At 36.8% G+C, this 23,015-nt stretch overlaps 1 protein-coding gene across 4 annotated transcripts; it reads left to right on the forward strand.

The window, feature by feature from the left end:
• The first annotated feature begins 2,834 nt into the window (after positions 1-2,834).
• Positions 2,835-22,759, forward strand: LOC117339509 (glycine receptor subunit alpha-2-like). Of its 4 annotated transcripts, XM_033901154.1 has the most exons (10): positions 2,835-2,992; positions 12,048-12,118; positions 13,751-13,812; positions 14,884-15,119; positions 15,471-15,553; positions 17,257-17,385; positions 17,961-18,328; positions 18,560-19,934; positions 20,007-20,042; positions 20,115-22,759. In XM_033901154.1, exons 1-8 carry the CDS (start codon positions 2,922-2,924, stop codon positions 18,701-18,703), a joined length of 1,164 nt encoding a protein of 387 aa, XP_033757045.1. In that variant the 5' UTR covers positions 2,835-2,921; the 3' UTR covers positions 18,704-19,934; positions 20,007-20,042; positions 20,115-22,759. The 4 variants fall into 4 exon arrangements, with proteins under 4 accessions (XP_033757045.1, XP_033757043.1, XP_033757044.1 ...); XM_033901152.1 differs by having other exon boundaries at positions 18,560-20,042; XM_033901153.1 differs by lacking the exon at positions 20,007-20,042 and having other exon boundaries at positions 20,079-22,759.
• The last annotated feature ends 256 nt before the right edge of the window (positions 22,760-23,015 follow it).

Below are 23,015 nucleotides of genomic sequence, written 5' to 3' on the forward strand. Positions count from 1 at the left end.
ATTTCAGAGACGTCAGGATAACAATAGCACAGAATTCCTTTGAGAATGACTACAAGATCGGAAGATACGGAAGATCGATTTAGCGATGAAAGATTAAGCATGATCAAACAAAAGATGTTGGCGACAGTGTAAGTAAGACCAGAAACATAACGGATATCGTTGGTCTTCTGTAGTTCCTGATAATTATATAGAAAACATTCAAATCACCATCGACTGGCAACCTAAAAAAAAACGAAAAACGAGATGAGGAAATGCCAATACACTGCTCCCTCTTCTCCCATGTGTATATGCTAATTTGTCAGGTGGACGTTCGATTGATCTGATAAGGAACCTACAGTATATCTCGCTCTAGAGAGTTTATGGTTTAGCTATGGTAACGCTATAAATTTCAGAATAGAGCCACAGGACTTATCTAAAATAAAGCAACATTTAGAATGAATAAGGCTGACGTTGTCACAGGGCTTGAAAGTGACAGCTAGGAACCCTTACACTCTATGGTCGTAAAACACAATTCATTTATAAGTACTCAGTAAAATCCTATAAGCATTGATTAATATTAAGGTGGTGCGTTATCTATTAATTCCTATGGACATTACACTGTATTTCGACATGCGAGATGTTCAAACAGTGTGCTGTAGGCTTATATTAAGCAATCATGTCCCAGTTGATAAGCTATCTTTTTTTTTACTTTAAAATCTGGGTGTGTTTATTCTTTCAAATAGGCAGGTAGACAGAGACTGAGGAGTGTTATAATTTCATAAAAATTTTGTCAAGTTAGTTTTACCAGAAAGGATTTAATCATGATTTTGAAATTGTTGTTAAACTGTGGTTAACCTAATCAGCGTTTGAACAACTGGTCCCTGGTCAGAAGGCAGCGGATCTTTAAAATGTCCACCATGATCTGAGTACTCGTTCTAATCATGTCTCCATCAATTGAAACGCTGTTGTAAGTAGGCAGCATGTCGAACGAAATAATTTCATATTTGTTATGAGTTGTTATATTATTGTTAATCGTATATCGTAAGGACGTGAATGATATTCACTTAAGTGTATGTTGTGGTTATGCACTCTTGATTTCAAGAACCGATTACTTCAAATACTCGGGATAACTCGAAGTTTTTTCTTATGAGCCCACTTATTTCTACGAAACCACTCATTCCTTACTGAATTGACAGCACGTGCGTATATAACTGGTTCTCTTAAGAGTATTAACTCAGTATACAAGTAATGCGTTGCATGTATACAATAAATACTGACGTAATTGGTTAATTACAACATGAATAACAATTGGAATACCATCCCGAACAACACAATCATCCCTACGCCACTGTACCGTTTTTGTTTAAATCGTTACACACAAAATGACATGATAATGTAATCTCTCAAGAGGAAATAAAGAATGTCTGTCTGTCTGTCTGTCTGTCTGTCTGGTACTGTACCTGAAAATTGAAATGTGCGTAACTGATTTTTTTCCCTACGTGTGCGGTGCGTATCTGACTAAAATGGAGCGCAACTGACTGAATAGGCCCGTTCATATAACCGAAGCGGCACTTCTTAAAGCATACGAGACTTTTATATTGATTTCTTTCTTTTCAATTAAAGTCATGTGTTATGACTGCGGTATGGCTACAGTTAAAGTTAATGACCACATTTCTGACATTAAATCTCCGTTCAGATTTATTTTACCTGTAAATCCAGGGCTTCTTACGAAGCTACTATGCCCAGGGTACTGAAACATTCCTATTGTAACACCGTAATGCTTGACCGTAGACACTATGCTGGCTTCCAAACAGGTTTTGCTGGCGAGGTACTGTATTGGGTATTTAACCAAACTGAAAACCGTTATAATGTAGTAATGGACCCCATGTTACCTTGCCGTTTTACAACCCATGGACATATTATCTGTGTATTTCACCTATTCATTGTCCAATATCAGCAAATCCAATCACAAAATTTATTTCCTTTAAAAGGTACTGCTATCAATATTTTACCTGAGTATTGATTATAAATACCAAGCAATCATTGACGCATGTACCTACCCCCTCTGAAACTGTCTGTTGTTATATAAGATAGGTGAATTTGCAACACTGAAAGTTAAAATCTAAAACGTATTTTTTTTTAAATCTAAGTATAGGAGTACCTTTTCAAATGTCATATGGTTACACATAAAAAAGTATAATTTCGTACCTGTTTCTTGTTCTGAGATACATTTTTGAAAAGTTTCTACATATTCCTGCTGCAAAGGAACCAACCAGTTCGGTTTATCAGGAAGAGTTTGTAAGCCTTTGTGAATACAAGAGTGTTCCATTTCCAAAAGAAACACATGTTAAACAAAAGCTAATTTCCCTGGTGTTTGTACAACCCATTTCAATAGCAAGTAGCATTTATTGAAAGTGCGGTCATAAACCTTAAGCAGGATCACTTTATAGATCATGGAGATGAGTTATCACGTATTTTCACTCAATCTTTGTTCCCAGTGAAAATATGTAATATTTTGTCATTTTTATTTAAGTTTTATGAGCTTTGAGTTAATATCAAAGTGAAGTACAGTGCAGTAGAAACACAATCATTTGAAAAGACTTTTCTACGGATGGAAACCTCTAAGGCATCTATAAATATACAAAATAAAACGGGTATTGATAACTTACTATTACTACGATAAACAGACCAGTATACAACACATACAATGTACGATAAGCTTAATGAACATATATGCAACACACATGCCTAAAGTAAATTGCAGCAATATGCTTCCATACATATCTATGTGAAAATAAACGGTCATGGATTGTCTACATTTGTATGTACACAATAAATTCGTAATACGCTAGCGACAGAGCGAGTCAGGTTCACTGATTTTACCGGATGCTCGACAGTAGTGGTGCTATTTTAGAACAGTCGTCGTCACGGATTACGTTAGGATGGTGGATTCCTGGCTTTTACTGTGTCTTTTACTAGTCCCGTACACAGCTCAAGCTGTCTGTAATACCAGGTAAGTCTACACAGCACCAAGGCTCGTAAAACATACACAGATGTTCCTAATAATTCACCTACCATCAGAAAATACAAATATCTGACAGGCACACTGGACAAGAATATATATAGTATGCCTAAATTGTAAAATTATGTTTGGCACTCAAACCCAATTCAACTATCATTTTGTGTAAATATCAGGACCAGCTGTAGTCGTCACGTGTTGTTTACAATCTTTTAATACCCTGCTGACTTATTGCTCTTTTTTAACTTCGGGTTCAAATTATAATATCACTTTCTATTTATATCTATTACTTTTTTCCTATATACACGTTTTCGTATATACTGTAAGCTATATATATTCTCTTGTTAAGACCTGTATCGATATGATTTGGATAATATGCGGAGATGTGTGCATATCGATCGCAAGAGTTTTCTGGAGGATTTCAAACTAAAATACGTGTCTACATGCTTTTATAATGCTTCAACCCTATGAAACCGTCAATAACAAACATAAATTGATTTTCTTGAGGATGATGCCCATAAAGTCCATATGCTTTATAGCTTATTTCCGAATATATCTAGTAAAATAGGATATTTAGATTGCGAGTTATTATATACAACTTATTTTCTAGTATGTCTAGTAAAATAGGATATTTAGATTGTGAGTTATTATATACAGGTATTTAGGGATGTACATATTCATATCAAATGTATATATGGAGCATCTAGGTCGATTGATCACTACTGGCATCAATGGGACGCTAGGGTAAGGGTTGTTACTTGTTTATAATGCCCAGAAGTGTCACTACTGTTTTGATTGTTCAAACTTTGTAATGTTACTATCATATCCATTGTCATAAGATACAGACACTACTCTTAAAATATTGGATGACACTTTTTTTCAGCATGTAGCTTAGTGTAGGATACAATGACCATGCAAACCATCCTTCTTATTGTCAGATACATCAGCTATGTATCATGTTTGAAAAGCAGGCTATACACCATGTCAAACACACAACAAGGACGTCTCATGATTTAGCAAGAGACACACAACCGAAAGCCACCGTTAAACATTAATCATATCATTGGAACAGTATATGCCGACTAATGTATACATCGCATCTTGCTTGACAGATAATAATAACTAGTGATTTCATTATCCAAGTCATTAACTTTAACCTTCAGAGTAAATATCTGCCTCTTCCACAAACCGTGTTTACATGTCACAGTTGGTTTAATGTACACGCCATTGCCTGGATTACCCCTCTCTATGATATATGTCGGCTGCTGATAGACATACCCGATAACGTGTGGTAGGTAAAAACTGCCAATTCCAAAGCTCCCATTGAAATACCGTTACTTGATTGTTATATATAATTGATTTCCCATGATTGACTTTTTAGATAATTAGTCTCATTAGTATGACTTGTGTTTACATTATAACATGGTTACGATCGTCAAGATATGAAATTCCGTGCATCTGACTGTGACTGTATCCGTGGTGTTATGAATAAAACAGAAAATATTTACCCTGTTTTAACTTGTGTTTTATATATGTACCTCACTGTTAGTCCCGTGCATCTATATGTTTAATAGATCCGTAAACTTCAGTAACTATTTTCAAATTTCTGCAAATTTGGTCGGCGAACATTTATGTCTGGTGTTGTCTACCTGAATACAGACGAGTGTAAATTGATATTGCAGTTGATATTGATAATACCACAAGTTTAGATTTGGTCAGATTATTACTTATCTCGTATATTAATTCGTTCAATATGCTTCATGAAATATAAATGTTTTATACAATAAAATAATAGAATTAGAAAGGTACATGTACTATGTCAGTTTAGGAAGGCCACCCCAGAAACCTTTTAGAAACTCAGTCTCCTCCTAGTTATAAACAATACTGAACTTGATTGGGTTATCGAACGGTTTAAATGTTCGGTAGTGCTCAAAGGCCTGCCCGTGGATATGCTATATCTAAAACATCAAAAGAACATAAAACGTCCATCAATACTTTCGGTAACCGAATGCTAGTTGCAATAGCTGACAATGAGTCTAAGTAAGCCATTGAAGCCACTCTTTCAAACTCTCATTGCAAGGATGGCTTAAATTAGATTCATCAAGTAAATGAGCTAGTTTGATGCCATTGAAATCGTTCTGTTATCATTATTTGTGGAGGCTGAACATTTCAGTTAAAGGGAATCGGAAAGCTTTCATTTTGAAACATTTTATTACAAGGGTATTGCTGTTTAAAAAAAACAGTATATATAAGTATTACCATCAGCGTTTTAAAAATGAAAATTGAAGCAGAAAAAGAAACAATTCATGATTCTTTTCAAAGTTTCAGATGATTTTCCTTGATTTTTTAATTAAAATTTTAAATGCGGACATGTTTGGGTATTACTGTGGTTCCATAACCTCATTGAAGGACACGTTGTCGCGCTAAAAACACCGAAGAAAGCCCAGGGACTATTATTGTCTGCATTTCGGGACTATTATTGTCTGCATTTTCGGATATAAAGGGGGGGGGGGGGGGGGGGGTTCGGCTTTTCTTTACATGACCTAGCGATCATTATGATATCTGATGGATCGAGGAGCAGAGGCTAGGTATCATATTGACCAAGGATAAGAATAGATAAAAAAAAACTGCGAGATATTATTCACTCCCAGAGGTATTCTGTAGGAGAGATGAAAGTGGCGAGCTGGGTTAATTGCCAGCACTTGCGTTTGCAGAAAACTGTCTACATGTACATAATGTACGTTGTTGCGTTACGTAATGACATAACAATGCATGCATAAGTCACATGTACATCCTTCTGCCTAATTTAATAAACTTATGTTAGAATGGAATGGTAGAAAGTGTTGTAGAAGTGTGGTAAAATCACAAGATGCGGGCCTGATCCGAGCGGGATAGTTGATAAAGCATCTGATATAGAATTAATGATAACGTTTCCCTGAGACGGCTACTCCTACACAATTATCGTTATGTGTTGATTAGAATTAGTAATTAAATACCTTGTCTGTGACCTGTAGAATTTTATCTCAGATACTTTCTGGTGATTTACGTCCGTATAAAATATACCAATTACTAATATCTAACTGTTCGATAGGTTTCTTAAATATTCAAAATATCAACTACCTTCACCTTCATCATATACGATTTATTAGCGGCTCAGCTAAGTTAGTGGTATGATCGGGAGGAAAACGGGCACATGCGTTACTAGATAACATATATATAAATGTATAACCATAGCAACGCCCTTTCTGACGAAGAGGCGAGTTGACAATTGTAAGAATGTTTCAGTGGGAGTTACAAATATATACAATAACCCTAAAACGAAAACCAGGACGTAACAATATAGTAAGATTGACCTTAATGAAACCTACATTATGCACATCTAAGGGGCACTGCCGAAAACGTCGTCGGGACGCTGAAGAGGCATCAGGTCGAGTAAGATGGCGTAAGAAACCACGTATGTAAAGAGGTGAGGTTGAAAAACCTATACGAATATATCAGACATGGACATTACAGTCAGTTATGTCTGCCAGAACATTTTGTTTGGTATATTTTGTCAGGAGCACTATGGATATATCACAAAATGATGGGCTCACTACTAAAGTGCTTACCACCCCATGGTATGAATACATGCGAATCATGATGAAAACATTGTGTGACTGACGTACCTTGTATTACTGTCCCTAACGATTAACTGTGAACTATGTGAATGCTATTTAGGTGGAGGCGTTCAACAAGCCGTAGATGTATGGATAAACAAATTAGAAAAAAGTGGACGTTATACCGAAGCATTTCTGATTGAACGCTTGTGTCATTGTCTAAAAATTCTACAAAATTAATTATGGTTTTATACGCGAACTAAGATATAATCTATATACAGAGGATATTGAATGGTTTGCGAAGCACGAGTGGAAAAGATCGAAACATTCTGTCATACGAGTGAAATATATGTTAAACTGGAAACCATTCAATTTTCTTTTTATTGAATTCTTCATCATCTGCATATACTTAAAAACAAAATTAAAACATCGAAAAATTAATAGTGTCAAAAAGTGTGGGAATCAGTTACATCATTCATGACGTCATCGTATTACGTTACTTCACGTCAAGTTGACGGCGCCATTTTGAAAGGAATTATCAACGCAATTCAAGCGTGTTCTGCTGTTATCATAGAATCTGTGCATTAATAGCGAACGGCAAGTGAGTATTTTGCCAAAATCGAATCTGAATATTTCAGAAATACAGCAAAATACCCTATTTATCTATCTTCGTTTCGATTGGAAAAATCGGCAAGTTTCAATAAGGCGAATACAAACGTTCGCTCTGATTGGTCAAAAACAATGACTTATATTTTCACTAAAAAATTTATTAGTTTGATCAATGTCTATATTTCACTGGCAAAAATGCAATAATCTTATTCATTTATCTATTTTTGTTCGGATTGTGCCCTCGTTTTATGAGTTAGAATTACAGGCCCGTTATTATGTCGGTATTCTCTGTGTTTCCGTTATGATAGTAGAAGCGATATACATTATACACATGACACCTCTAGGTTTAGATGGAAATTAATTTATGGAATTGGTGAAGTGTCTTGAAAATTTCTAGTCAGCAGTGGACAGAAAGGATTGCATAATTATTATCATAATTCCAACTGAAAATCGATAAAACGAGGGGAAAAAATAAACAAAAGTAAAGATTCACATAGAGACCCTTGGAAACGTACAACGACATCAGCAATACACATAAAGGTAATATCCGGATAGGGCCACGACCACGTGGGTCATGTAAATATAACAGGTAGAGGAGACAGGGGGATAGCTATCGATAAAGGAACATTAATGGTAGGGGAAATGTCATACAATTTAGTACAACTCGGTCGTAATCCTCGTGTCCTGTCATGCTGTAAGTGATAATAGAAATAAACGGCCAATGTTAAAAGAGACTGCAGACCCTAAGAGTTCAAGTGATTTAATACACGTTGTATATGTGTCGCTTATTAGCAATACATTTCGGGAAATTGTGTTCATTGTTAACTCCCATCTTCACGTACAGTATTGTGTATACGGAAAGAGACAGTGCTTGGTAACACGTCAATTTAAGGTACATTAACTTTACTCATCGACTGTTTACACACAGACCTTTTGATCTTTACTGTTCGAAAATTTAGTTCCATGTCGATTTTGTTTGTTGGACATGAGGTGTGAATCGATTGTTCAAACACGTTCCAGTGAAGTGAAACAATGACAAACAAATAACATATCCCATATGATAGAACACTGATTTCGTTTGAGAACATATTTTCCTTCCATGTTGTTACGGTGTGGCTGGTATTTTGCATTACTTTAAATCTTATTCATTTTGATATTATATTACCAGGAAAGGAATGTGCGAAAGACCCATAATAAAATAGATTTCAAAACATTAAACATCGGATTACCAAACATGTAACACTTAGTTTACCAAGCACTGAACTAGGTATGATTCAGACGGATACATTTTTATTGAAAACTATCTATTTCACAGAAATTTAACAGAGCAAATTCCCACTCATATATCTATGTTAACGAGACCCATGGGTTTACGTTGTTATTGTCCTGTGTTAATTAATGATAAATAGAGATGTCGACATGTTATTGGCACTACTGCTTTAAACTTCGTGTCAAGCCTCCAGATACAAATTATTCGCTTCCATTTCTGTGAAGCTAATTGACATGCTTTTCCCATATGAGTACTTGCACTTTATTGTACATGCAGGTTACAACCGTTAACAAATCAATTATCCTCCCTGACATATTTACTAATAAGCTGTTAACTGGGAAATCAATATTGCAAACATTTGTAACATGCGACAATGTGTGTATCATGATCAATCTACTTAAAGATCAAAGCTATAACATTGATGGGCACACGTTGGGTTGTCAAGCATGTCATATAACGACGGAATATGATGCGGAGGAATAGTATCTGTTATCCTGGACTTTACTGCATATCTATGGTGGCATATTTCTACCATCGAGTTGCCGAGTTACGACTTAAATATGTCGACATATTTCAGACTAGATGTCGACATCATAAAGAAATATGTCGACATAAACCGAAAAATATGTCGACTTAATAGTGTACTTACCGAGATAATATTGACGTGATAATTATCTAGGAAGTGGCTGGCAGAAATATGCCACCGTGCGATATAAAGCCGAGTTTTCGACTTCCTAGATAATTATCACGACGTTATTATCTCAGCAATTAAGCTAATAAGTCGACATATTTTTCGGTTTATGTCGACATATTTCTTTATGATGTCGACATCTTCTCGGAAATATGTCGACATCTTTATGTCGTAACTCGGCAACTCGATGGCAGAAATATGCCACCATACATATCATATAGAACAATGAGTAACAAGTATTACCTTCCCAATAAACCAAGATACAATATGTAGATATCAACAGCATTATAGATAGATATGTCGACGCTGGCGTAGTTTTGCTGATAATTTATTCATAAGAGATATAATTTGTTGTTAGGTGCGTCCATGGGCGGACAATTGTTAGCCGCTGGGCAGGCGATTAAATTTGCAAGGTAAAAGTGTTTCCAAGTTGAAACGTTTGCAAAAAAATTAAGCCTCTGCCGCGAGTACAATTTCCTGATATTATCTCTAACGAAGAAGGAGCATCTGAAGATAGCATCCACAGTGTGCGGTACGATCTGTACACACCGGCGAGTGTTGAGACAAACCGTTACAGAAAAATGTTTTCTTGGCAATAAAAGTCATATGCATATGTGAAGGTTCAGTGTAAGAATAAATCGTATTCGATATTTCTTCACAACAAATAGTCGGGTTTTAATTGATATAATGTGTAATAATCTCATAACTATACAACTTTCTTTTACTTGGCATATTACGCGAGAAATGCAATTTTCATACATACAGTATATCTGTATGTTGAAATTCAATAGGTTATTAACATCGATACAATGATAAACTGTTGACGGAATGCAATCGTTAATATCTCCTTAAGTAGAATTATGAAAGTGAAAACAAACAAGATAAAATATTTTCAAAATGATTTATTCAGCTTGTTGATAGTTTTCCTTAAAACTAGACATATATACATATGTAAATATATGTTTCATCCTGTGACTTTAATAATAATAAACGTTACACGTGTTAGATCACTTACTGGTAGTCTGTCGATTTTATGGAGTAAGTAAATGTTGGAGAGTTCAATATTTACTTTTCATATCATGTGCGAGGTCGTGTAACAGACATCGACTTGTATGGAGAAGGAGTACAGGCGATTCAAAGTTGTTTTTTTTTTCACAAATAACCTACTGTTATAATTATGATGACCCTCTGAAGACAGGAAAAGTATATATTTTTGTAAAAACGTGGTTTGATGGGGTAATTGAGTGAAGTCTATACTTGTGAAACAATCTCGTAACATGTGATTTATCAGTTTAATATGAATATGGTTCGAAAAAAGACACCAATAAATGTGAAATAAACAGTTTGAATGATACCGTTCGACACTATAAACAATCGTCATGTCGCCCTACAACTTCACGGTCGTCAAAAATATATCGATCATTTCTCTTTGCCTGACAAAGGAAACGTTTGTGAAAGTTCAAATGCACAGTTTGTAGTCCGGTAATATTGATAACAAGTTTTGTTTGTTTAATGTCCTTTCAGCACCTATAATCATTTACGAATGGCCTCATCTGAACGTTAGATGCATGCGTTTAATGCATGTGTGTATTTTGAGGGGCTTTGGTTTACATGTATTTATGTGTGTCTCCTTGTGATAGCGCGAACCTGAAGCCGACTTTATAGTGCTACCTCACTGAAGCATACTGCCGAAGACACTAAGCAGGACACCTTTTGAGAGTAGCAGCTACCATTATTGTAGGCTCTGGCATTTCTCTGTCAGAAGATGGAACGCAATGCTTTCCTCACAGGGGCGAACGCTCAACTAAAGGCCAAAATTGAGGCATTGTCATTAGGATCAGTAGCCATTACGAAGAGAAAGTTGTTAAGAATGAAAAGAAAAGATCCAAAATTTAGACGCCTTTTGAACGTTTGGTTTATTTCGTTGAACGTCCTATTAGCAGCCAGGGTCATGTTAAGGACGTGCCTGGTTTTGGTGGTGGAGGAAAGCCGGAGTACCGAGAGAAAAACCACCGACCTACGGTGTTATTACTCGCAACCCAGAGGTGCAGGGAAAGTGATAATGTGTCAGGACACCTAAACCACTCGGCCACCGCGGCCCCCAACGCATGGGACAAAACATTGTTTGAAGAGATGCTGGATGAGTTATCTAATTGATTACAACTTTCGTTTTCGATAGGAACGACATCTCGCTTTAATACGTATTAGCTATACATGTTTCTCTACATGTACGTAGAATATGTGATAAATGTTAATTAGAAACTTTAATTTGATAATTATCTTAGCGTCATCCTTATATATTCCGTGATTATACATGTAGATATAATTAGATTTGAGAAGTTATGTATAACCAAGTTGTTTCGTATGATGAACACTGTGTGTGGTACTTGTGTGTATATTACATATAGAATACGCATGTAGGGTAAGTGTTGTATTAAGTGACCCGTGTCTATATATCTATATGTACGTGTACAGTGTCCGCAGTCTTGTTGCACTGTCATATCTTTGGTGTGATGTGGTTCCAGGAAACGGTGATAATTAGGTATAGTTGTATATTTGTCCTTATCGCGAATGAATTTTGATTGGTTGAAGGTGTGAGTGTGCGAGCATAAATGTTACATGTCTTTTCCATGTCACTCGCAAACCTGGGACTGACCTATGCAGATGGTATAATAATGTACTATGGTCAACTTGCCGTATGCCCAGCTTTGCGGGGGTTATCGTCGGAATTGAAGCAAACAAATGTGCATGTCCAAAAGATCATCAAAGACTTTGTCATGTGAGAGTCATGTGACATATTTCATGTTGATATGTTAGATACAACATGCTTAATATAAAACAATTTCACATCCTACTAAGATTGGTTTGGTTTGATTTTTTTAGTTGGGACACACTGAACGAGCGGATTGCCCAGCAGTCGTACAGCTTCTACAACCCGCCATGGTCTGCAACAGGTAAGCGCAAGAACTCGTCTCGAAGATTTATGTTTAGCTCGCCAAGCTCGCACAAATAAAAATGTCTAGGGTTCATTTCATTACAGGAAAATTCATGTAAGTTTCTATACAATTGACAGTCTACTTTCGATCAATATATCGTTTGACGGTGTACATTCTATTCACCTGGCTTTAGTACGCCAGAATGTGTTTATCTTTTGTTCATAAAACCATACATGGATTGCACCAAAGTCCATTAGCCGTTTTATCATCAAAATTTTTTTTCGATTTTTTTCCCATTTTACAACGCGTCTTTCGTCTGATTACATTAGTAACATGATCAGTAACGTCAAATCGTGTATGTATATACCTACAGAAAAGAGTACAATTAAATGACATCCATATTTACTATTTCTATTTACTATTACTACAAGTTTATTTTCGATAGTAACTGTTTTTACAAGATTCTATGATGATGTGTCCATGGTGTTCGTTCTCGATTATTTCGTCATTACTTAATGCATTTTGAGGATTTTTGTTGTCCTATCACAGACGGTGTCTGCGTGTATACCGTTCAAACAAGGGTATCTTATGCTGTTTCCTGATCGATATCAGTAGTAAGTGTGCCACCCCTGGCATCAGTCGAAGCTCTTACTCTCCTTAAATGTGACCCCATTATGATGTTTATTGTCCTTTGATGATAATATTCCACGCCCAAATCTCTCCTGTCTAGCTCGCCCCACCACAAATGCTCGACTGAGGACATATCTAGACTAAATGGTGACCAATCAAGAACTGGAACGTTGTTTTGAGCTAGAAAGTCACTACAATCCCTAGAAACATGGGACATCACGTTGTCCTGTTTCATCTTAAGGTTACTTGATAAATGATGGGAAGAACGTGTGGTCGCAAGACCTGATCTTACCTCTAAGATTTCCTTTGAAAACCACGAGAAGTGTTTTCACGCCTTGAGATATCCCTGCACATGCCATAACAGACACACACACCCCTCCCAAATTTGTCGCTTTCCGTTAATTGATCGTCAGAATATCGCTCATCACGACATCGATATAAAGTGTAAAGCGCGGCTCGTCAGTGAACAACACGCGTGTCTAATGGGTCAAACGAAACCAATTAGGTGCATGTGCAAGCAACCACTGTATTTGACGTTGACGTCGCCTCTGCGTAAGTGACGGACCTATATAGGGACATCATGGCCTTAAATGAAACACCCGCAACCGATTCCTTGGACACACTGGCTGGCAATGACCGCCGACAGCGTAACGTGCGCTCTCAGTCGTGGTCTGAAATCGGTTCAGGAGGGCGAGAGACATATGCCTCTATATTGATCTCGCGACATAATGCGAGGGCGTCACTGGGGCGGTCACCCAATCGTCTTGTGGTTCTGAGACGTCCAACTCAATAGGATATTGATGTCTTATGTACACTATATTGCTTGGTGTTATGACGTTGCGAGTGCCCCAGCATCATCAGAGCAATATCGCCCTACCCAATCGCAGCATTTTCCTGTACAGTTGCTTCGAAAAAAACTCAAACTTATATTAGAAAAACCGAACTTTAGTATCTTTTTTCTGCTAGTATACATGTATGTGAACTAACATGAAGCCAGTTTCTCTGTTTTCTTCATTGCAGGCCAAAGCATAGATGTCAGTCTCAAAGTCGGAATTTCACAAGTGAAAAGTATAGGTGTGTCCGTGAGTAAACCTAATGACTTATATCTCATCACAGTCAGAGCGCAAGTTGCAGAAGTCATTGAAGTGTATATGTATACAAGCAAAACTGGACACCCCTCGTATTTCAGACGTATCACACAGTCCTAAAACCCCTCGTATTTCAGACGTATCACACAGTACTAAAACCCGTCGTATTTCAGACGTATCACATAGTACTAAACCCCCTCGTATTTCAGACGTATCACGCAGTACTAAAACCCCGTCGTATTTCAGACGTATCACACAGTACTAAACCCCTCGTATTTCAGACGTATCACACAGTACGAAAAACCCTCGTATTTCAGACGTATCACACATTACTAAACCCCGTCGTATTTCAGACGTATCACACAGTACTAAAACCCCTCGTATTTTGGACGTATCACACAGTACTAAAACCCCCTCGTATTTCAGACGTATCACACAGTACTAAAACCCGTCGTATTTCAGACGTATCACATGGTACTAAAACCCCTCGTATTTTGGACGTACTGTATCACACAGTACTAAAACCCCTCGTATTTCAGACTATCACACGGTACTAAAACCCCTCGTATTTCAGACGTATCACACACTATTAAAACTCGTCGTATTACCCACCCACCGTTATACAGTACTGATGAAAACACTTCTTATTACCCGCGTATTACCACATTGAACCCCCTCCCCTTTTCACCGAGAACTGAAAACTTCTTTGCCTAAACAGGTATGACAGCGTATTGAAAATCACCATTCCCCTTTGTAATACACCTGTACAGTATGAAATCCACTCTTATTACCCGTACATCACCCCCCCCCCCCCCCCCCCCCCCCCCCCTCCTTTCTTCAGTGTAAATCAGAACTGAAAACCCCCTCTTACATGTAATTATATTACCCATGAATCACAGTTATGACCCTCCCCTTTCCTAAGGTTATAACAACACTGACATCCCCATCCACACTTTTCTCAACATAATTTATTGCATGTACTTAAAAAAAACCTTATTACCTATGTATGAATGTATGAGAGTATGTGTGTTCACATTAAGCGATGATTTCGTTTATTATTTGCAGGATATTATGTTAACTATCCACCTTCTACAAATGTGGGATGACTCTCGGTTGTGTTTTAATGAGTCATCATTACCCTCGGGACAGGCCACGGCAGCCTTGACCTATCGAAACCATGGATTTTTGTGGAGCCCGGATGTGTATCCAGAGGGCGCTGTGTCGTCAACACAGCATGACATCGTTCTACCTAATGTTTTTGTGAGGATTCAACCTAACGGAACGGTTCTCAAAAGTAACAGGTACTTGAAGTATTATTTGAAATTTGTTATCGTGATACTGATACATATGATGAAATAACTGACCCGTGTTCTCCCCATTGATTTGTGCATTTTTGTATATAATCTTAATCTTGTTTCTGTCTTCTGGCGGCACGACAGTATATTATCAATAGTATCACACATTTTCAAATCTCTTTTTTTTTTTTTTTATAATGTTCAACCAATACCTGCTTTTATGTATGGCAACTTGTGATAGCAAGCGCTGATATGCTGCTTACGATGGTCATTTGATTCTAAGCCCAATATTTATACTGTTCATGGCAGTGATGGGATGGACATTGTTATCTGACATACTGTGAATGATATTTTCAGATTAACTGTCCAGATTCAATGTCCGACGTCTGACTCCAAGTTTCCACATGGCAACCAACGCTGTGATGTACGATTCAAAAGCTGTAAGATATCAATTAGTTCAGATTTGTAGTACATTTAAGCACTGAACTGTTACCAAAGGGTAGTATACAGTCGATATGAATACACACTTCGTGACAGATAAATAGAATGTGAAATATTTATTTGTCACACAAACTGTATTCATATCGACTGTAGCTGGTAACAGCTCAATCATTATATCAATGTTCATCAAGAATTTTACAGACGCGTTTAAATTTGCTTATCACTGACGTCATCAAGTTCAAATACCGGAACAGCCGAAATTTCCAGAAGGAATAATAGTCCTTCATGTCGTTATTAAAAACAAACACATAAAATGGTTTTTGCATAAATTTGGCTTTATTTTGTATTTCATATGTTCACAAATTGTTCACAATTGCATAATTTCTGCGCAAGGATATACGGTTATCTTTTGGAAGTGATGCGACGTTGAACGGGTACCGGTATCACTGGATAAACTTGACTCCTCGGAAACACTTATGTTTTTATCGACTAGATTTACGTTATTTTCAGAAGAATATCAGCTCTTAAATTCTAAATGAAAGTCGTGTTGACAGTAGGTGAAAGCGATTCCAAGGATATTTCCTTCGAAATAGATTCCAGTCTAATCGGTCACTTCAGTGTCGCTAACTTAGCAGACGATCTTAAACTTCACAGGGGCTCGATTTTGAAGTAAGGTAGGCCTTTAACATCAGTGAATAACCAAAAAACTAAAATCCAGTATACATATGCAGCCGGAAACCATGTCGATACTCACGCTTTTCAATGTCGTCGTCGTGTCTAGCATTTCTGAAAATTCGGAAACGAGCACCTATGAGTGTGACGATATTGACACTTTGATAATTTCGTATAGATCAAGAATAGCGCTTATATTAATTTTGTGTTGAGTCCATCTTTTTTATTATAAAATTTTACTCTCTTAAATTGGGACGTTGCTTTATTTTTTGTGGTGCAAATAAATGCTTGCATTCGAAAGCTATCTAGGCCGAAAGTAACTGACGGCCATTGTTTTAATAGACAACACTTTGAGCTGTATTCCTACACTGCTCAAATCACTGTAAAATCCACGACATATAGGCAAATGCAATCCAGAATGTTAACATATAACCGTTGATACGGGTAAAATGCTTTAAAACACTGTTTGCATCTTTTAATGTTGTTATGGTTACCGATTTGTTTTATAATCATTGTATACGGGTCTAGACGTCATGATATAACAAAAACATATGTATGTGATCTTAAAAACGAGAATGAGGTATCAATGCTCCAAAGTGACTAGATATCTGGGATAAAGAAAATAATTTTATTTCCACAGGCTTGATTTTATTTTATGTTAATATATGTAGCAATTAAGTCTGTATCAATTAACCTTTTAAATTAAAATGCAAAAGTATTTACTGGATCCACTGAGATTACTAGAAAGCGTATACTGTACGTATATACGTTTCAATTAGGGAAACCAACAACAACTCCCGATTTTTGAAACTGTAACTTTCATCTTTAAAAAAACTCCTTGGGGTTACATCAAAATGTTAATTGACCAGTTTTATAACAGCTATTCGTTTCTTACAGGTGTCTTGACCAATGCAAGAAAAATGCCATTGTAGTGCATTTCCTGCGCAACAAAAATATATACGAGAACAACTTCGTAAAATTTGAATTATACAGACAGAAATCTTTCATGTACAGCTACGTCTTGTTTTAGATTCCTTCACGAAGGACGAAGTATCTCTGAGCTGGCTAGATGAGGGTTACACAAAGCTGGAAGAATTTTCATCGAACGTCAAGGTAGAAGAGATTACGATCGACACATGTGCACACACTTTGTTTTTAGGTATGTTGAATTACCCGGTTAATTAGTAACGCATTTATACAAGGACGCTAATACAAGGGGGGTAATATTGTAAGGAATAGCTGGTACATTTATCATTGATGGTATATCTTCAGTTATCGTTCTTTTCACTTCAAGAAGGATATTCCGGTCTAAATGGAAACTGTCGTGATTGGTCAATTTTGCCCGTTTCCCTCTAGGTTAATCTTACATAAATGCACCTTTAACTCGCATTGTTTTGTTCTTGTTTTTGTTTTTGTTTTTTATTCATTTTCAAATTAATTAACAAAACATGACAGATACAAAATACATGAATAGAGACAAACATTCTCATTTATACATCCAGTTACACTTTCAACCAATCTGTATTATGTGGCCGTTATATTCGTTTATAACTCGCATTGTCTTGATTAATGAATTTTGAAAGATAGCTTGCAGAATGAATGTATTATGCCTAAACTTTTCAGAAGGAATTATTATGGTTTTCGCTAAAATTGTTGATAGTATGCTCTAAAGCTCCAAACCGGACTTGTACCTGTTATGTGAGCGAAGTAAGCACACGATATTCCACATTTCAGATGAACAGCCTTGTATTGAGCTGAGTTTGTTCCTGGCGAAAAATTTTGATGTATACCTGATCCGCATCTACCTGCCGAGTGCCATTGTTGTGTTTTTGTCCTGGATAAGTCTTTGGATAGATGTCCGCCAGGTGCCAGCACGTACGGGGCTATGCGTCGTGTGTGTGCTCTCGCTGATGACGCAGACCGTTGGTTTGATGGTAGTATCGGATGATAACGGGGACGTTTTGGCGGTGGACGCCTGGATGCTGGTCTGTCTTTTGTACACAGTCTGGGCCCTAATGACGTTTATTGTAGCACATTACCAAGACAGTGTCATTCAGAGGCGAGCACAGAAAGTCGCTAAACTGAATGTAAGATATCATCAGGTATTCTTGTTAATATAACTACCTTCGATACATGTTTAACGTATCAAATTTCAATAACTATTATCATCTAAATAACAAATCATTTTCAAACTAAAGACGGAAATATAATATATTTAATTTAACTATATTATTGAATTAAAGTTTTGATTTCTATTTCCTTATTTTATATTATCATTGATGACACAAAGTCATACCTTACTCGTAACAATTATGCAATATCACTTGTTTTAGGTGGAAGAGGAGAGGACCAATTCTAAAGAAAAGCCTTGTTCCAGAATAGTTTGCAGGAAAATGGAACTCTTTGTAAAATTTGTGTATCCGATATCATTCTTCGTATTCAACATTATATATTGGGCGTATTTCCTGACAAATTGACGTCTACTCATATACTTGTATTTCTATGGTGTTACACAATGAAACCATGCGACTCGGGATCATTGATGTCTTCTGACATGCTTACCGCCTTGCACATATTTAACAAGAAATACACTTGCCATAATCTTACGGGAACGCCAGAAAGACACGGGCTATAATCATACCGTTATTTGTCAGAAAGACACGGGCTATAATCATACCGGTATTTGTCAGAAAGACACGGGCTATAATCATACCGGTATTTGTCAGAAAGACACGGGCTATAATCATACCGGTATTTGTCAGAAAGACACGGGCTAGATACCTACTTTAATCATATGGGAAGGAAGGCGTCAGAAAGACGGGCCAAACTCACACGGGAAGGTGTCAGTAAGACACGGGCCATACTCACACGGGAAGGTGTCAGTAAGACATGGGCTATAATCACACGGGAAGGTGTCAGTACGACACGGGCTATAATTATACGGGAAGGTGTCAGTAAGACACGGGCTATAATCACACGGGAAGGTGTCAGTAAGACACGGTCTATAATTATACGGGAAGGTGTCAGTAAGACATGGGCTATAATCACACGGGAAGGTGTCAGTAAGACACGGTCTATAATTATACGGGAATGTGTCAGTAAGACACGGGCTATAATTATACGGGAAGGTGTCAGTAAGACACGGGCTATAATCACACGGGAAGGTGTCAGTAAGACATGGGCTATAATCACACGGGAAGGTGTCAGTAAGACATGGGCTATAATCACACGGGAAGGTGTCAGTACGACGTACACGGGCTATAATTAAACGGGAAGGCGTCAGTAAGACACGGTCTATAATTATACGGGAATGTGTCAGTAAGACACGGGCTATAATTATACGGGAAGGTGTCAGTAAGACACGGGCTATAATTATACGGGAATGTGTCAGTTAGACACGGGCTATAATTATACGGGAAGGTGTCAGTAAGATACGGTCTATAATTATACGGGAAGGTGTCAGTAAGACCCGGGCTATAATTATACGGGAAGGTGTCAGTAAGACACGGTCTATAATTATACGGGAAGGTGTCAGTAAGACACAGTCTATAATTATACGGGAAGGTGTCAGTAAGACACCGGCTATAATTATAATGGAAGGTGTCAGTAAGACACGGTCTATAATTATACGGGAAGGTGTCAGTAAGACACGGTCTATAATTATACGGGAAGGTGTCAGTAAGACACGGTCTATAATTATACGGGAAGGTGTCAGTTAGACACGGGCCATACTCACACGGGAAGGTGTCAGTAAGACACGGGCTATAATTATACGGGAAGGTGTCAGTAAGGTACGGTCTATAATTATATGGGAAGGTGTCAGTAAGACAAGGGCTATAATGACATGGGAAGGTGTCAGTAAGACACGGTCTATAATTATACGGGAAGGTGTCAGTAAGACACGGAATTTAATCATAAGGGAAGGTGTCAGTAAGACACGGGCTATAATTATACGGGAAGGTGTCAGTAAGACACGGTCTATAATTATACGGGAAGGTGTCAGTAAGACAAGGGCTATAATGACATGGGAAGGTGTCAGTAAGACACGGGCTATAATGATATGGATAGGTGTCGGAAAGACGTGCAACTAGTAACATTATACAACACAATGCTATTTGCTTTTGTAGAATAAGAAAATGATGGATATCCTCGAATCCAAATTCAGTTGTAAAATGCATTTCTTCGCATACACGTGAACATTGAAAAAGCTACAGTAAACATGCGTTGATATTCGTGTTTTGAGTTGTTGATTGAAGACAGTAGAGGAAAGGCCATATTTATTTTTCATCAAACAGCAGTACACAATCTTTAAAAAATTACAAACAAAAAGACATTAACGGTATAGTCTTTTAAATCAATTTGTGTTCCTGCTTTTCAGAAGTGATACTCTTTTTGGTTAACTTGTTTGATACCACTGACATCGAGATAAAGAGATTTGAGTGTAGATCATATTCAATACAGCCGTGTTCTGATTTTTTGTTGATTAAAAATTATGGTAAATGTTGACCATCAATACATATAAGTATGAAATATATCAAAATAATTCTTCCATTTATGAAATGTAATGAAATTCCGTCCATGAATGAATGAAATTGTTCAATGTCTTATATACGTAATGATATGGAATAACGGTACTATATGGTTCAGACACACTGTATGCTTCAGACACACTGTATGCTTCAGGCACACTGTATAATTCAGACACACTGTATGGTTCAGACACACTGTATGGTTCAGGCACACTGTATAATTCAGTCACACTGTATGGTTCAGACACACTGTATAATTCAGACACACTGTATAGTTCAGACACACTGTATAATTCAGACACACTGTATGATTCAGACACACTGTATGGTTCAGACACTCTGTATAATTCAGACACATTGTATGGTTCAGACACACTGTATGGTTCAGACACACTGTATAATTCAGACACACTGTATGGTTCAGACACACAGTATAATTCAGACACACTGTATGGTTCAGACACACTGTATAATTCAGACACACTGTATAATTCAGACACACTGTATAATTCAGACACACTGTATAATTCAGACACACTGTATAATTCAGACACACTGTATGGTTCAGACACACTGTATAATTCAGATACATTGTATAATTCAGACACACTGTATAATTCAGACACACGGTATGGTTCAAACACAGTGTATGGTTCAGACACACTGTATAATTCAGACACACTGTATAATTCAGACACACTGTATAATTCAGACACATTGTATGGTTCAGACACACTGTATAATTCAGACACATTGTATGGTTCAGACACACTGTATAATTCAGACACACTGTATAATTCAGACACTGTATGGTTCAGACACACTGTATAATTCAGACACACTATATGGTTCAGACACACTGTATGGTTCAGACACACTATATGGTTCAGACACACTGTATAATTCAGACACACTGTATAATTCAGACACACTGTATGATTCAGACACACTGTATAATTCAGACACACTGTATGATTCAGACACACTGTATTGTTTTAGACACACAGAATAATTCAGACACACTGTATGGTTCAGACACACTGTATAATTCAGACACACTTACTACAACTGAAAAACGATTATATAACACCATGACATATATAGTTAGTAAATGGCATCAACTACTGCGATGCTGATTATAACATCAACATTGCCTTTATAAAGAATATTCAAAAGAAAGTTTGTACTGATTTATACTAAGAAAGCATAATGATGTCACTTCTATCGTTAGTACTTTGATCACCTAAATTAATGTGATTTTAAGATAACGTATCGAATTATTGATTATTTATAGAATAAAGACTTGCGTAATTGGTTAATTACAACATAAAGAGTTAATATTATACGATCATTATCAACTCAATCCTACCTATGCGCTGGACACAATAGAAAACGCTAAAGCATCAGTAGGTATACAAAATCAAACAAGTATTGACATCTTACATTTAGTGGGTTAAAGGTAAACAACACAAACAATATACGATAAGCTTAACATACATTTTTCTTGTATATGTAACAAATGATCAGAGAACATCTACATTTGTAATACACAATGAATTCGTCATACGCTTGGGACAAACGAGTCAGATTTACTGGTGTATTGGGTGATCGACAGTAGTGGCACTATTTTAGGACAGTCAACATCCCGACTAGGATATCAGATTCACTGGTTTCACTGTGTCTTTTAATGGTCCCGTACGCAGCTCAAGCTGTCTGTAATACCAGGTAAGTCTACACAGCACCAAGGCTCGTAAAACATACACAGATGTTCCTAATAATTCACCTACCATCAGAAAATACAAATATATGACAGACATACTGGACAAGAATAGATATCGTCTGCCTTAATTGTAAAATTATGTTTGGCACTCAAACCCAACTCAACTATCATTTTGTGTAAATATCAGGACCAGCTGTAGTCGTCACGTGTTGTTTGCAGTCTTTAAATACTCTGCTGACTCATTGCCCTTGTAAGTTTGGATATAAAAGTATTGAATTATTTAATATGTATCTGTTACTATTGTCTGTATATTATTATTATTAACTCTATGTTTCATTTTTATTATTTACTATAAGTTGAAAAAATATTTTACTATTGAGAACTTTGTCGGTATAATTTGTACAATATGTGCAGACGTATTTCGATCGATCACATGAGTTTTCTGAAGGATTTCAAGCTCAACTTGGTGTCTTTATATTGTTGTAATTCTTGAACCATATGAACCGTCAGTAGGATAATGCCAAGCCAATTAAGTGAATA

This window comes from Pecten maximus, chromosome 12 (genome assembly GCF_902652985.1).
Source record: "Pecten maximus chromosome 12, xPecMax1.1, whole genome shotgun sequence".
NCBI classification, from domain to species: Eukaryota; Metazoa; Mollusca; class Bivalvia; order Pectinida; family Pectinidae; genus Pecten; species Pecten maximus.

Bases quoted from the DNA above. Each gene is read 5' to 3' on its own strand.
- LOC117339509 (XM_033901152.1), top strand. From the start codon at position 2,922: ATGGTGGATTCCTGGCTTTTACTGTGTCTTTTACTAGTCCCGTACACA. The intron at 2,993-12,047 runs GTAAGTCTACAC...TGATTTTTTTAG, and splicing joins CAAGCTGTCTGTAATACCAG to TTGGGACACACTGAACGAGC. The intron at 15,120-15,470 runs GTACTTGAAGTA...TGATATTTTCAG, and splicing joins ACGGTTCTCAAAAGTAACAG to ATTAACTGTCCAGATTCAAT.